Genomic DNA, 17,961 nt, shown 5'->3' with positions numbered 1-17,961 from the left:
AGATCCTTTAATCAGACCTAAACCAAACTTCATTGACATATGAAAAGTAAAGTTTTCAGACTTTATAGTCTGAAAAGTATTATCAAATGCCACCTTACTATTTCAACTCCTATATGATAATACGGGTGTAGAACTTCTTAGAGAGCTCAAATCAGCCCCCCACAAGGGGGTGCCCCATAACGACGCACAGCACATCCCAGTGGTGTGTATTGAGAACAACTCCGGATAATGTCTCATCACTTGTGGTATTATCATCGGGACATGTTCCCAATACACTGATGGGATGTGCTGTGGGACATTGTGGGGCACCCTCTTGTGGGACGCTAATTTGAACTCATTTTTAGAAGGTTAAGGACCCAACATTGCGTAATGGCCTTCATATGCTTTTCTTAAATTTGCCTGAATACGATGTAGAGTATCCAATTCCTTTGGACGAGGTAGAACAAAAACCGATTCTTTTGGGAAGAAAGGATCCAATTCCTTTGAAATAATATAAGAACACTTGAACCGACAGGATAAATGGAATAAATTTCAAGAACTTGGAAAGCCGTGTATGCGTTCCCACTATGAGACTCCTCAGTCCTCGCTGTGTTTTGGCTTAGTGCCAATCAAAGTTGGTGTCCGAATAAATTAGTCAGTTTTGACAATACCAATCAATCTCCAGCTTTCGTCCGGCCCCCATTAATTTAGACCACTTCTATGTGCATTTTCAAGCAGACTCCTCTTCCAGCAGGCTTAAGACAAAACAAAGATCTCGTTTCTCCGGTAAGTAGTATTCGAGTCCGTGGGATTCTATGTTAAGTCTCCATTTGATTGAACCTAAAATGGATAAAATGTATTTCCGTCTGTAATTTCCAGTCATATTTCATTCTTTAGACTTCCATAATTCTAGCTAGCAATCTTCATAAAGAAGTGCATATTGATGAGTTCCTTTCGATTGTTATGCAGATAATTTTGCTCCTTGTGTGATGGCTTTGTCCAAACCCAATGAGGTTACCCTAGCTTTAGTTGGACGTACTGGCAATGGCAAAAGTGCAACAGGAAATAGCATTCTTCAGAGGAATGCCTTCAAGTCAAAAGTTGCTTCTGGTTCAATTACAAAAAAAGCTGAACTTCAGCGGGGTGTTCTGGGAGATGGTCGAGGTGTTAATGTCCTTGACACTCCTGGTAAGATCATAAAGTTGTGTCTCTTGATTAATTGCTCAAGTTTTTCATTTTTTGATTAATTCTACAGTTCCAAAACATGTTTCATTATACCAACACAGTGAACACTGTAGGCTGCAATGTTTTAAAAACCTTTGGCCACCGGTTTGGTTAGCAGTTCGACTGTCTGGTCCAAATGGATGATGGCCCATCACAATTTAAAAAAATAAAAAATAATTGAAATGAAAAAATGATAAAAAATCCTTCACCAGGTCATATGGGTTGGATGATTCAATCACCCGGGATCAGTAGGTTGCTGACAAAGACAAGGTTTTTCGATATAAAACCCGTTCTAGGGTGAAACAGAACCAGTTGCATGGATGATTTCCAGACCGAATGATCCAACCATCTGGATCAATAACGGTTCAAAAACCATGATAGACTGTAAATATTGCATAATTAATATAGCTTTAAAAGTTACACCCTATGACCATGTATCCTCGACCTATAATTCCTGCATGCGTACACAAGGTACAATGTTTAGTACATTAGCAGAGAGTAACAGATAGCTTTTGGATATTTGAATCTGAATCCATCCTTAATTACTTTGACTGAGCTTTTGTCTGTTTTATATACAATGTGAGAGTATCAAATATAGTGAACTTTCTGCCATAGATCTCAAAATTTCCTCCCAGTGGAGGGATGATGAATGGTGATCACCATATGATTTATTAATCTTAAATTAAATCCATAAGGGAGATATGTAGAAACTTGAAATGGTCAAGTACACAAGTTGGTATCTTCAGTTTGTGTATTGATTATCCACCTGAATTGATTTTTATATTCATCAATTGGTAATATTTAATGACTATACAACTATTACATATACGAATTCTGGTACAAATTGGATATTAGTTTATAATGGTTTTATCATTTTTTTTCCAAATCCTGAAGATAATTTCTTGAGTATTAGGCACCTCTATATGCAAATATCCAATCAGCCCTTTAAGTGAAATGATACCAGAAATATAGTGTTAGGATAGGGGATTGTAGGGAGACCAGGCCCTTGTCTTGGGTACTCTATTATGCCCTTTTCAAATGTTGATGGGCTAGGGCCCAATAAGCAAGATACTCTACTGGAGAAACCGAGTGACATGGGATCTAGCTCCATTATACCCTTTAAGAAATTGTCTTGGGCCGAAATTCAGGCCTACATAGACAAAGGACTTTTGAGAAGTTCGAACCTAGCCATTGAACCACTGATGCAAGTCACAACAGGTCTTCATCCTGCAAATCGATGGGAATGGTTAGGACTTGGGTGAGCACTATTGGCGCCATGGAGGGCCTATGCTAGGTCAAGAATGGCCTAAGATGCAGCAAGAAGAGCCCAAAATTTCACTATGGGCTCATGCAGGCTTATCATCCCCTCAAACCTTGCGGGTACCAGGGAATGTAAAGGGATGCCACGTGTCTATCCTTTATCGACAGTGGCAGTACTCGAATTTTGTGGCAGGGGTGTTCGTCAAATAATTAGGGCAACCTGTCCAACCCACAACAACATTCAAGATCCACATGGCAAATGGTACTTTGATGCAATGCAATGGGATTCCAAACAAGCGTAGTACCGTAGTAGTGCGTATTCAAGCCCATCCATTCATGGTCAACCTCTATCTAGTCGAGCCCAGTTGTTCTAGGCAAAAGGCAACTTGGGCTAGTGCTCTAGGACTGTGCCCATCTAACCATGGATTTTAGTTGAATGGTATTCTCTATTCAAAGTGCATTTATAAGGTTAAGCCACCAAGGCTCCAAGCCCAACGAGCCTGGTATCTTTGCTCAATCAAACCTAGGGTCCAAGGTCCAAGTCAACCCATCATCTAGGAAATAAGCCGTACGCACCCAGTTCTGAGTTCTGACCACGACCCATAACTTAGTGGATCAGGTGCACTAATAGTAGACAACTGAAAGAGCTCCTCCCATTTTCAGGGGCAAACAAAACTTTCCACCTTGACGGGAGCATGATCATCAGATCCCACTATTTTCAAGAGATGTCCCAACAAACATAAGACCATACCACTATCCTTATTCTCGAAGAAAGAAATTTAAAAAAACGGAACAAGGTATGAGAAAGCCCTCAATAACATCAGGGCTTATTCCATCAAGAGGTTGCTATATCGTCCCTTCATTAAGGCTATATTTGGTTTGAAGGAAAAGGTAGGAAAGGAAGAAAAAGTTAGAAAAACCTATAGAAACCTAACACAACATAAGGTAGCGAAATTTATACAAACCTATACCATTGTTTCATTAAGGTTATGCTTGTATAGGCTTTCTTACTTTTTTCTTCCTTTTCCTTCAAACCAAACACAGCAAGGGATACAGTCTTCTACCAGTCCCATTGACATCCCTACTCAAAAAAGGATGTGTTCCCTTTAGACCAGCAAAGCATAGGAGGCATTTGAAAGCCTCAAATCACTAGTGAACTCCCCGCCTATATATCCTCCTGCACCTTTGCTTGATTTTAACAAGATCTCGGGCAGCCAATAGCAAAGCAGATGCCTTCTCTAGACAACCTAGGTTACATTAGTTATATGTGTTCTACCATCCCAATAAGGATTAGCTGTAACGATGGCCTGACTCTAGTCTTGGGTATTCTATTAAGGACTCTAATCTAACCTCTACTACAAGGACTGAGCTACTATTAAACTATTATTAGACCTGACAAAAATTTGACCCAATCCAACCCAAAAAACCAGGGTTAGGGTCTCATATTTAGTTATCTAAATTTGAGAATGACCCGACCCAACCTAAAAACCTGGGTTCGATTGGATTGAATTGTTAGGTCTAATTCAGATTATTTATACATTGTTAGAAGTTTTCATTCTTTAATGTTTACTATTTAATTTTTACTCTTTTGAATTGTTAAATATTCAAGTTTTTTAATTTATATGTAGAATTTTAAGGTTAATTCATTTAATTTTGGCATTTTTCATTTATTTTTTTTTAATTTCAATTATTTTTTGGGATGACCTGAATTGACCCACGAGTCAACCCAGAACCAAACATTTAGGGTTAGGGTCTAGCATTTGACAACTCAACCTGAAATTTAACACAACCCAAAATCAACCAGAGGTATTTTAGTCAAACCCGAACCCAATCCATCCAACCCAATTGCCAGGTCTATCTATTACCATGCATCGATCCCCTTTGGGAGGCCACTCAGGTGTTACTCTCCAATGGTGTTAACACCGTTGGACGTCTACAATTGTTGGCCTCTTCGTTAGAGAGGTAGTACGGTTTCCCACAGTCCATTATTTCTAACAAGGATGATCTCGTCTTCATTAGTCTTTTTTTGGACGGAACTCTTCCAGTTACAAGGGGTGCAACTAATTAAGTCCACCAGCTACCACCCATAGTCTGATGGTTGGACTGAGGTGATAAACAACATTAGAAGGATTATGGTTGGTATTATTGCTATTACCAAGATTAGCTATGAACCGGGGGTAATGTATTAGTAGTTGGCTAAGCATGTTGTTCCAGCCAGAATTCATGACCAAGTAATAAGATAGGAAAAAAGATCATCAATATACAATAGAACCACATTAGTTAGAATAGCAATGGCAGTCATTCACACATGGTCTATTTAATCACAATTCCTCGGTAAAAAGATCATCAATATACAATAGAACCACATTAGTTAGAATAGCAATGGCAGTCATTCACACATGGTCTATTTAATCACAATTCCTTGGTTCTCTCATTGTAAATGGGAGGCTCTTATTTATTTATTTATTAAAGAATAATAGGTGGAGGTTTTTATATATTATAATAAAATAGATGAGGTTGAGTGTATGTAGGGGGGGCTCAAGGTTTGGTTAATCGAATTATGAGCAATGTTTTGAAACCGAACCGATTCTCAGCTTCTGAAATCAAAACTAAAACCAAATTAATCAATTGGCTTTTTGACCTTCCTCAATTTCAAATATATATATATATATATATATATATATATATATATATATATATATATATATTTTTTTTTTTTCCTTATCTCTAAGAGAGAGATATAGGTGGTGTATGTGGTAGATAGACATCAAAGTGAGGTAATGATGTATGAAGAGTTTTCGTTTGTAGGAAATCTTGTCGCCGATGTGAGTTTTTTCTTGCGTGGAATTCTGTCTCCGCCTGAGAGGCATGACATGCCACGGTTTAGACAGGTTAGAGGAGAATGGTTTTCCCACATTTCAAATGGAAGACAATGAATGAAATGTTGAGAGAGGGATGGATGAGAAATAAGGTTTGGGTAGAGATCGATGGGCGAGAATGGACAAATAATTGAGCCTATGACAATTGAAGGCCTATGACGATTGGTTTTTGGTTTTTCACGAGCACCTTTAAGCATTTTAAAAATTTTTAGACACATATCCCTTAAAATACACTCGGGATTTCCTATTCACTTTTCTTATCCACTCTTTACCTGCCGTGAATTGGAGCCACACATCTCTATTATGAATGGAGAGATTGTGACTACAATTTACAGTGTATAGAAAATGGATAGGAAAAGTGAGTAAGAAATCCCGGTTCCTTAAATTAGCCCAACCCTATCCTTGAAAAAGAGACAGTTGTAGAGTTGTAGATTTTTTTTATTAAGTGCTCACTGAACGCTTCCAATAAGGGTGTCAATTGGATTGGATTTGGTGGAATCCAATCCAGTCCAATTTAAGTTCAATACGAATGGACTAGGTCCAATCCAGTCCATTGAATATTTTGGACCAGTCCAGTTCAATGTCTGGGCCATTCAATCCGTTCAAATTTATTTTAACTTGGATTGGTTTTTAATCCAAACCTGGTCTATTAACACCTATATTCTTATCTTCTATTAATGAACCAGATATTGGCTCAATCTAACCTAATCCAATATAAATTTATTATGGATGGACTGGGTCCAATCCAATATGATAAATACTTTGGACCATTAATTTTGTATTGGTCCAATTCAATGTTTTATTGGTCTGTCCAATCCATCCAAATTAATTTTAGTTTGGATGGAGTCCAATCCAAAACCGGTCCATATACACCCTTACTTCTTTTGTTATGCCTACTAGTATCCGGTCCCACCCTTAAGTGTATGTAAGAGTTTGTTTTTTTTTTTTTTTTGTTTTTCTTATGGCTTGTATGCAAGAATCTTGGCACAATAGCTAAGATCTTGTAGAGTTGTATCGGTCTAAGTGTCCCTAATAATTAACTACTATATAATTTATGATATTTTTTTAGTTTTCCATTCACTTTATTTTAGACATACTTGTGGAGCTGGAAAACAGACATCCTAACTTATAAGCTTTTGCAGGATTATTTGATTTTGCAGTTGGATCGGATAATGTAAGCAAAGAGATTGCTAACTGTATCAATTTAGCAAAAGATGGGATCCATGCAATTTTATTGGTGCTATCAGTTAGGAGCCGTTTTACTGAAGAAGAAGCAGAAGCAATTCAGGTCCTGAGGGGTCTTTTTGGACCTAAAATTACTGATTATTTGATCATTGTTTTTACTGGTGCTGATGTTCTTGAAGATGACGAAGCTACTTTACAAGATTATTTGGATGCAAATTGCCCTCAACCTTTACAGGTTAGCTTAATTAATGCCCCCTCAGGATCTATTTTATTTTATTTTATATTTTTTGTCATAGCATTTGGCTTTGTGTAATTTATCATTAACAATATATATGATTGATTTCTTTTGTCATATTTGTAAGGGAAAATTCGCGATTAGTACCCTCTATTTTGGGTCTAGTGCCATTTTGGTTTTTGAATATTAAAATTTGACAATTCAGTATTTAAACTTTCAAAACATGTTAATTTAGTATTTATCGTTAATCAGTCGTTAAGTGGCATTTAAAAAGATACAAATGCCCGTTGAGTGTCATCTAATATTCTTTATCAATCATTCAAATGTTAATAAAAAATTAACAATCCCAAATTCTTCTTCTATTCAAGAAAGTTGGGGTCACGTTTCAATGGGCATTCTGCACTCCAACTTTCTCGAATAAAAGAGGCAAGGATTTAGGACTGTTAATTTTTTCAATGTTTGGATGGTTGATAAAGAAAATTAAATGGCACTCCAAGGGCATTTGTACCTTTTCCAAAGTTTACATAGTGAATTGACCTGAATTGTTGCATTTTAAAGTTCAGGGACCAATTGCATTCTATATTTAGTTGTCTATAATTAATCAGAAGCTATGTAAACTATGGGGACGGGGATAGATGTCCCCAATTTTCTCCAATTTTCCCCAATTGACACATTTTTTTATAATAGGATTATAAATTTTATATCATTTTTAATTTTTAAATGAAATAAAAAAACAAAAATAAAATATTTTATATCATAAAGCAAGTGGTCTTTGGTTTGGTTCTCAGGAGATGGCAGAGCTTCATCAGCTAGTCCCGTCGTCTCGTTCGTGGCTCGTGGGTGATCGAGAGGATTACGTCTTGGTTTGCATGGTTCCCCCTCAGGATGCTCTGAAATTGGATCTAACGGTGTGGAATTTTGCTCCAAACGGGGCTGTGCCGGCGATGGGGGAGGTATTAGTAATCATAAACATGGCAATTAATGACAAAAGGATATGAGAAGGCACTGGTTCTAAGTGATTGTATAAATATTATGATTTTGGTTAGGAAAGTAAACTAAACCATCAAAGCAAAGGAAATATGATGATGATGATGTTAAAATTGATCAGGAGAAAAGAATGGTAGTAGCAAAACTTAGAAAATTCCATTAATTTACAGACATTTCGTTTAATGGATTGACGAACATTTTTCGCTCATAGTTTAGCAAAATAAGTTATTATTTCATTATATATATAGAAGGAAATGGATGGAACACTTACCTCCTTCGGTCTAGATCTTATTAGGCACACTTAGCAAACACAATATAAATTCAACACACAAGCCAGTGTGAGACATCTATCCCACTGTGTGCTTAATTACTTCTGGCCCATCAGATCCAGACTCCTTTTGGGGTCCCCAAGCTAGTATTTCTTTTTGATTGATGAATTTCTTCTTTTGCAAAAAATAAAAGTTAAGTATTGGCTATTAATTATTTGAACGTTTTATGTCATAATTAATTTATATTTTTAGTTTTGTCAATTTGGTTGAAGCAAACAATTATTATATTATAAGCAAACAAAAAACTTCAAAATTAATATGCTTAAATGCTTGTACTTTTTTTTTTAATACTTTTTGGTGATATTGATGCAGGAAGTTCTCCAATTATGTAAGCATCGGACTGCTCTGTTTAATAACAAAACTAAGAATGCAAAGAAGCGGGCTTCACAGATTAATGAACTTATTATCCTTGTAGACAAGATCTTTACAGAGAATGGTGGGAAGCCATATACAAATGAACTTTTTCTAAGTTTACAGGTGAAGATTCTTAGCTTGTGGGAGCTATTTAACTTTTTTCTACAAAGAATTATATAATGACTATAAAGGCTATATGACAGGAAGAAACTAAGAGACAACGCAAGATGAAGGAAGAAGCTGAGCTACAAGCATTAGCCAAGAAGGAGGCAGCAAGATTACAAGAGGAAATGCAAAAAGCATATGATGCCCAACTCGCACGAGTAACAGAAACGGTATAGCTAGTACTTAATCAGTTTTTGTTCACTGATCAATGCCACATAATCCACTTTCTGTTTATTGATCAATATCTGTCATCTCGTAATTAATAGATTATTTAAATTCTTACCTAGTAAGTAAGTAAAGATGGGAATTGTATGTTGGTTTTTTAGTGCCTTTGACTTTTAGACCAACCCTTCCTTGAATTAATATTTGTCTCATTTGATTTTAGTTCCCTACAAAACTTTTAAGAGCTACTTTGAATGTTGTAAAAAGCACTTGTCCTACATTGGATAGGAAACCAAGTGAGAGTGAGTTTATAAGTGGGGGTTCGCCTTAGGGGTTTAGGGATGTAAGAGGAGAAGTATGCAGACATGGTGATTGGTTTTGGGTTGCTTTTTCAAAGTGTTCTTATATATATATATATATATATATATATATATATATATATATATATATTGGGTTTTCTACTAGTTTTTTCTTTTGGTCTTTTGGTGAGTTAGATGGTTCTTTTGTAAAGGAAGTCTTTCTTCTATTCGAGTGTATGTAGAGTAAAAAGATAATTGATTGTTGAATCTTAGGAGAGCAGATCATCTGAAGCCACCTCACCCAAACTTTTATTATTAGTGGGGGTGAAATTTTCTTAAGGATAGTGCTTTCACATGCTTCAATTAGAGTGTTTTCTTCTACATTTGTTTTAGTATTTATCTGGATAGGTTCTAATTCTACACCAACGTTTTATCAAAGAAAGTATTCCAAAATTTTGTGCAAACTGAAACTCAATTTTCCAAGCCTAAAAGTTCAAATTTTCAGGACAAACAAGTATTATAGATTAAATCTCATAACTTAAATTGGTCTAGATTCCCAATTTTGTAAGGTAAAACTGGTCAATGGTTTCTTTCACAAAACTGGTCCATTTCACACCTATTTTTCCAATAACCTTACGCAAATCTTGATTATCTTTATACTATTTTTAATGATTTTAAACTTGAGTCTTTTGATGTGGTGTAGTTGATAGTCTCTTATAGAGTAAGTCTAGCAAGAGATAAATGATAGCAACAGGTAAGGTTGTAATAGTGATGAAGTAAAATAGTAATGAAACACTAACCTCTTGGCTTTGTAGCTTGTCAACGACAACAACCTTAATCTCTACTCACATAGGTGACAATAAGGGTATCAGAGTTTTCTTTGACTCTAGAATGAGACTAATAGGATAGAAAAAAGAACCAAAAACACCTTGAAGGCAATGACACAAAGTTGTATTCAATGTTCAAAAATGCCCCTTACAAAGCTTGGTCTAACTTATATAATGTTGTAAGATCGAAAAAGTTGCAAATTTTGGTGTCTAATACATTATACCAAAATAGATAAAGAAAAGAGTGGTTGAAATAAGTAGACAAATATAAGCTTAGAAGGGAAACTAGCACTTGGTAGTGTCTAACATGTGATATGGATGACAAGAGGTGCTCAGTGGGATATTTGCCAGTTGGTCAGTTCAATTGCTACCAGGTATGGGGATTCAACTTAAGAACTTCAATGGTTAGTAGGTAGGTGTGATGACTCATAAATTGGGGCTTATTGAGCCACAATATGGCCATTTGCAGAAGTATTGGTGTCATGAAGTCAATGTGATGAGAATCGAAGGTCGTGTTCATCACAACCTAAGCATTGTTCTTACAATTGTGCAATTATTGCACATTAGTACGATTTTGCATCTTCATGTGATGAGTTTTGACTCAACATATCAATTGCATCGTAGTAATGATAACCTCAAGTTGCGTTATCCTCCCCGAGGTTGAGGAGAGCTAGACCTCAAGTTGGATACTTTAAGATGGCTACTCTGCTCATGATCAGGATACAAGTGCTTTACATTGAACACGTCTGAGGTCCTCAAGTCAAGGGGATTGACAGTTGTTGTAAAAATACATGGAACTTATCGGTAATCACTTTCTAAATCGAAGTTGTAGTGATTTGAAGTTGTTGCAGGAACTCGAAACTGGGAATTGCAAGAAGATGGAAGGCTGAGTTGTGCCACTTGGTCACTCTCCTAAAACCTGTATTTGCCTCCTATGGTGCAGCCGGGTGATTGGTCGCCAAGATAAGACAACCCACAGGCCACTGATACACGTGCACTTGCTTATCAGACCTCCGCGAACCACTAAATATTGATGCTCAGATTTCTCAAAGAAAAGAATATCAAAAAATGGTGTGTGTGTAGATTGGGTCAGCCAACACTCTTCTTATAGAGTGCTCTCAGACCTGAATGGACACAGATGTGTCCTTTTAGATAGAAGCTTCTTCAGAACAATGCACCTATTTGAAGAGGCACAATGAGAAAAAAAGAGACATGAAAAAGAAAACAATTTATTTAAAATTAAAATTGAATTTGAGGAGACACATTTTAAAATTGATAAGGTGTAATTCGAATAAAAAAAATGATTTAGTGCATCACGGGTACACGTACATGCACCCACGCCCATGGCTCGGGGCGACGTGTGTGTGAAAAGCACCCCTAACCCCCCCTTACATGCATGTAATATCTATAGTCCTCTCCTCCTATGGGTCCCTACTCATAGAGGGAGCAAAACTACAAATATACTCCACTCTCACTCCTTTTCCAAGCAATGTGAGACAATGAGTCATTCAAGAGAGAGAGGAGAGGACAAAAAACAAGAGAGGGAGGAGAGAGATTCTTGTAAATTTGAATCACCCTCTAACAATCCCCCACAAGATTCAAAATTATAAGAAGATCAAACAATTTAAGCATCGCAGTGAGAAAAGTATTCATGGTGATGTCTTTTGGACTTTAATCAACACTTAGGTATGGCAGGCTATGTTACAAAGTACGGGTGGAGTCAGACTCTTTCAACCTTTCCTCCTTATTGTAACTAGTTAACCGGCCAACCAATTCAACTCACTAGTTCTTTAGTGGTTCTTTTGTTTTAGAACATTTTGGACTTGTTCCCCTCTTGGAATCATGAGTATTTTTAAGAGTCAACCCTAGATCTCTCTTAGAAGCGATCACACTTCACACTCACTTAGGTCGGCTATTAGTGTGCACTGCTCACATTATTCCTAACTAATTAGGAGCCTCATGCTCAACCTCCTCAATCTACAGTGAGCACTATCTTACATCGACATCTGAAATGGGACACAAATGATAGTGCTTTCCCAAGTCATCTAGTGATTCATTTTTACCCATTCAACATAATTCCAGGGGTCTCCTTTCACATAGGTTGGGTGTCTATCACTAATGACTTTGTAATGGGCTTTAACCCCATTCCTATCAATGCCTCATAAACCACTTTAGAAGTTTATGGTTTGGTTAACAAATCTGCAAGGTTCTTTTCGGACCTTACAAAATCCAGAGCGATCGTACCTCTATTGAGGTATTATTGTCTTACCAGGTTATGCCTTAAGCGGATGTGCCTTCTTTTACCGTTGTACACCTGGTTCCTGGTTCTAGCTATTACTGCTTGGCTATCACAATGGAGAGATATTGACGGAACCAGCTATGGCCAAAGTGGTATATCTGCCAGCAAGTTTCTTAGCCACTATGCCTTGGACCCCACCAATTCTACTGCAATGAACTCAGCTTCCATTGTTGAACTTGTATTGCATGACTGTTTTACCGATTTCCACGATACTACTCCTCCACTTGGAGTAAACACATATCCATTGGTGGAAATACTATCATTTGAATTTGAAATCCAATTTGGATCAATAAAGCCTTATAAAACAAGAGAAAAACCTGAATAATGTAAATCAAAGTTTATGATTCCTTTTAAATATTTTAATAATCTTACTAAATCTTCCCAATGTTCATTTTTGGGATTATGAGTATGCTGACTTAATTTTCCCACAGCTATAGATATGTCTGATCTTGTATAGAAGTAGGATACAGATCCAATTATACTTACATATTCATTTTGTGAAACAGGTTCTCCTATATGTTTCTTTAAGTGAATACTACAATCAAGAGTTGTTTTAACCGGTTTACAATCATAGTGTCCAAATTTCCTAAGAATACTCTCTATATAATGTGATTGGGAGAGAAAAAAGTTTTCTTGTTCTTTATGGATTTTAATCCCCAAGATTACATTAGCCTCACCCAAGTCCTTAGTATCAAATTTAGACATTAGAAATTGTTTTGTTTCTTTTACTATATCTAATCTAGTTCCCATTATTAGCATATCACCAATATAGAGACAAATCATGACTCTTATATTATTTTCAAATTTACCATAGACACATCTATCAGAATCATTTCTGCTATATCCATTAGTTAGTAACACATTATCAAATTTTTTATGCCATTACTTAGGAGCTTGTTCTAAGTCATACAGAGACTTAATTAATTTATATACTTTATTTTTTTGTCTTGGCATTATGAAACTTTCAGGTTGTTTAATGTAAATTTCTTCCTCTAATTCCTCATTTAAAAAAGTTGTTTTTATATCCATTTGAAAACCGTGATATTTACTTTTGTTTTAATAATGGCACAATTATCTACACATATTTGCCGATTAAGAACAATCTTTGTCGGGAACGAATAAGGCTAGTACAAAATAAGGACTAAGAGTGGTTAAATGTGGTCCTCTTCAGTAGTTTGTGAACTTGGCACTATAGTTCATCATGCTCCATGGAACTCAGTTGATAGTTGGGCCAGTTTAGGAGAGATGCATTAGAGATGAGATCAATTTAATGATAGATATCATGTACGGAGAAAGTCCTAGCTTCCACTAGCTTAATAGGAAACAACTATATATGCGTATTCTATGATGAGGGGTTGGAGTTGCGCCATGACTGGTAGTGGTACCTACTCTTCAATGGGGTTCATGATGAGGCCCAACATGACACCCCCTCATCACACTTTACTCTTGAACTCTCCGTTTGTAATAACAATGTCAATGTGATCCTCCTAGAAGTCTTCTACTAGAGCTATAGGTGTTGGTTCGTCCATGGTGCATGACATTGAGATCATATTTCCATAGTCTTCCCAGCATCCATCTATACCACATCATAACATATTTTGCCTTAATTTATATGACTTACCCATGGTGAACTATATCAAATAGTACTTGGACACTTTTACTTTAGTGCCCTTTTTCATCTAATGAAGAGAGTTGGGAGGCAGTGCATTAAGGTAGTCAATCACAATGTCTAACTAAGCCTCTTCTTCTAAGACTACATTCTCACAATTACCACCATTGATGAATGACTATAGTGAAGACCTTAACCCCAATGAGGCAATTGGATAAAAAAATGCCCTTATCACCATTAGTAAACTCTTGAAAATAACCAAGGCTACAAATTCAATGTTCTTTTGCCTCAGACTACAATTCAATGCAATAGAGTTCTACTTTATGGAACACGAGACACACTTGAGCTTATAGTTGCACCAGAAACAACAAACGGTCTTTTGCACATTGATCACATAGGTGGCTTTGATGAGGAAATTACACCTAAAGCTAAGGGGTTCATTGTAATTTTGACATTCTCCACTCTCCATGTAACTTATTGGGCATCAGAGATGGAGTAGATGTATGGCGCAACTAACAACGTACGTAACTATTGTCACAAGGCTGGCTTAATTTATACCTTTGATGTACCTAGTGACGACTATAATTTCAATTTCTTTGGTCCTAGAGGGCCATCCGGGCTAACAACTACAACTTTAATGTGTACTCATCTATATATATATATATAGTCTTACTCATCAAAGGGACTGTAATTGTATAGAGAGACTTTAGTAGTAGTTTGGTGCATGGGAGGAACTCCCTCTTCATCTATGCTTTCATGCATTGCTCTTCCTACATTCGGATCTTGTGCCTACCCTATTAATTGGTGGTTAGCCTAGCAGAGAATGTCCCACCAAGCAAAAACTAGCTTGAGCCCTGAGGGCTACCAAAGGAACCTTCTTCTCTTCAGGGATCAACTTTTTGTCAGTGAACTTCTCTACATTACTTATAGCCAATGGATCTTCAAAATCTTTAAGATGAATAACCAGTGAACTTAACTATCTCACACTCGATGCCAACATCCCAATGACGAGGATGGTGCCTTTCTATTACTGGGTGGCACTTACGATGGCAGGGCTCTGACTTTGCACGGTTACACCCAAGAGAAAGGCACTGAGACTTGTTCATACTCATCCATTGAAGCTAACTTTGATAATTAACGTGCCTGGCCTCTACGTCAAGATGCCATTGTAGCTTTGATACAAAATGGTGCAACTGATAGTCTCTTATGGAAAGTAAGTATAGCAAGAGATAATCGATAATAACAGATAATATTGCAATAGTGGTGAATTAAAGTAGCAAAGAAATACTAACCTCTTGGATTTATATCTCGTCAAAGCTAGTGGCCTTAGTTTCTATGTACATAGACTAGTAATTAGGGTTTAAGGTTCTTTATATATAGCTCTAAAACGAGACCAACATGGGAGAAGAAGAACAAGAAAAAGTTACAAACTTAATTTGTTGCCCAATACAATATTATACCAATAGAAATAAACAAAAGAGTGGTGAAAATAAACATACAAACATACAAACATAAGCTTAGAAGGGAAACTGGCGATTGTTAGTGTCTGACACGCAGTCTAGGTGATAAGCAGCTACTTGACCAAATATCCACTGGTGAGTCGGTTTAATTTCTACCAAGAATGGGAATCAAATTAAGAACAATAATAGTTAATAGTAGTTGGTACTTGGTAGGTAGGTGTACGTGATGAGTACTTCTTGTAAGTTGGTAGAAGGTTACATTCATTGCGCAACCTAGCTAATCATCGACCACACATCAATACAAATAATTTTTATAGCTTCATGAGATATGAATTCTATCTTTTTGCTCATCAATTACATTGCAAATTTGCAATTGGATCGATCTCGTTGTCCTCAGCGCATTATGGACTTGAGAGTTATCAATACATCTCTATTATTCCTATTCTCATCACATTTGGGTCTTATCACATCATAGTCATGAGAACTTCAGCTTGCATCATGATGGAACCCACTATAAACTATTGCAATAGAAACTTTTTATTTATTTTTTCTTAAGATTGCCAAAGTTACATTTGTGTTATCTGAATTGAGGCCTATTATTGATTAATGCATATATAAATATAAGCTTGTTAGAACCGGTTTCTGTGAATATTGGGATATAGCATATGCTATTTGCAAGAATCCTATTCTACTCATTCACATACAAACTTTATATGTGCTTGTGAACATGTTGGCATTTGGAATACTGAATAAGAAATGTATTTCTACAAATGTCTATAATAAGAAATTTGTCATGGACATTATCATGTTAGAAGAGAAAGCCGAGCTAGTTCCCAAGTACATACATTTGGCAATATGTAGAATCTACTCTTGAGTCTCTTACATCTTCTATAGCTTAGAGGTTAATCCAATCTATCAAAAGAAGACCGTGCTAACACTATTCAGATTTGAATTAGCCTTCAGCTAGGGAGGGAGAGCATCTACATACATTAACCTCCTTGGAGGAGAATTCCTTTCTTCCAAAGAACAAGGGCAAAGGAGGCTTGCTTTTGTCACCCTAGGCTTGACTACAACTACGTTCACCCTTAATGATAATGAGACCTTTATCAATTTAAGTTGAAGCCAAATAGTATCCAAGGGGATCAAAGCCTGGGGAGGTGTGTTTGGCTTGGATATGGTGGGAGGAGGACCAAGTTGACTCCGTCATAACACAAGCTTAGTCTACCCATGCTTAGTGAACTGCATTGAATGGCATTATTATAAATTTTATCATTATGATTTTTGGGAAAACTGATGTTATCTACCACCAAACATTCAAAAGCATAATGCCCTCTTTGAGAGTGGGTCGTTGACCTCCTCAGGTGCCTATGCTTGGCACTCCCAAGACCAGAATTCCCTCATGGGGCGGCCTTGGTTAATGGTAACATGGATATAAGGTTCCTCATGGACACACAATTTTGCTCATGGCGACAGTGCATAGGCTGGCATTCTGCATCATATATGAGAGGGAGGCTTTGCATGTAGGTTTAGCCTAAGTATGTCCCTTCACGTAGCAAACCCCATGTCTAATCTAATTGAGCTACTCTATGTCCCAGTATACAGGTGTGTTCAAGGTCACATGTAGGGGTGGATTCGAGCTGAATCGAGAGTTGAATACTTGGCTATTTGACCTTGATTCGCAGAAAGTGTTAGCCTCGAGGTCGGCTTGGCATGATCTCGACTGCAAGCCAAGCTTTTTCTAAAAATAAAAATTGTACATATAAAAAATATTTTTTTATTTTACATACAAAAAATGAGAACGATAAAAATTATTTATTATTATACATAAAAAATAAAAATATTATATAAAGAATATTATTATATATAGTAATAAAAATTATTATTACTGTGTTTTCCGTTTTTGATTTCTTAATTAAAAGGGGCCGGCATATATATAGCCTAATTATGCTCTTAGTAATTAACAAGTAATATTGTCTCTTTAATTAATTACTTTGTTGCATGTCAAGATATATATAATTCAGTAACTTTATCTATACTTCCAAAGGATTTAAGAAAGATTGGTATTGTATGTGTTGATAATGTTATGATATGCAGATTGAGTCGAAGATAAGGGGCACATTTTCAAGCCTTGAAAGAGAATTGGCAGAAACGCGACAAGCTTATCAGAATGCAGTAAGCCACTCTCACATGGCCCACCAGCAGGCAATGAATGAAATCCATGCATTGCAGCACAATCTGTCGGCTGCCCACCAGGAGATTGAGAGGCTTCGTCGGCCTCCTCCTAGACCTCGTCGTGTATGTGCAATTATGTGATGTACAACTACTTGTTATATCATACGTATTATTCCCTGGAGAACCTAAAACTACTTTAGTTTTTTTAGTTAGGTTATGTGAGTGGTAGGGATAAAAAGAGGATAAAGGGTGCTTTATTCTATATAAAATAGATACTCATGTCTAATTCTCACATATGCAATATATATATATATATATTTATATGCTTTTATTTTTAAATTTGGTAAATAAGATTTTAACCTAGCTAAATCCAACCCCATCTCTTGAACCATGTTTTGATTTTGCTTTATGTGATGATGATATCATGAATATGCCTTTTGCTTGTGATTTGAAGTCGGTATGTTTTACTTTTATAGCCAAAATCACTTAATTTTCTCCATGTTCTTTTTTTCTAAAAATTTCATACGTTATATTTT

General features: G+C 36.4%; 1 protein-coding gene across 1 annotated transcript; it reads left to right on the top strand.

Moving 5' to 3' along the window:
• Window positions 1-521: 521 nt before the first annotated feature.
• On the top strand, window positions 522-17,746 carry LOC148869926 (immune-associated nucleotide-binding protein 9-like). The gene is made up of 6 exons (XM_088973380.1): window positions 522-765; window positions 949-1,167; window positions 6,485-6,762; window positions 8,391-8,555; window positions 8,636-8,767; window positions 17,348-17,746. Exons 2-6 carry the CDS (start codon window positions 969-971, stop codon window positions 17,564-17,566), a joined length of 993 nt encoding a protein of 330 aa, XP_088829506.1. The 5' UTR covers window positions 522-765; window positions 949-968; the 3' UTR covers window positions 17,567-17,746.
• The last annotated feature ends 215 nt before the right edge of the window (window positions 17,747-17,961 follow it).

The sequence above is a fragment of the Nelumbo lutea genome, chromosome 2, assembly GCF_056320005.1.
Source record: "Nelumbo lutea isolate HS-2025 chromosome 2, American lotus-T2T, whole genome shotgun sequence".
In the NCBI taxonomy this organism is placed as follows: Eukaryota; Viridiplantae; Streptophyta; class Magnoliopsida; order Proteales; family Nelumbonaceae; genus Nelumbo; species Nelumbo lutea.
This window is presented reverse-complemented; position numbering and strand designations above follow the sequence as displayed.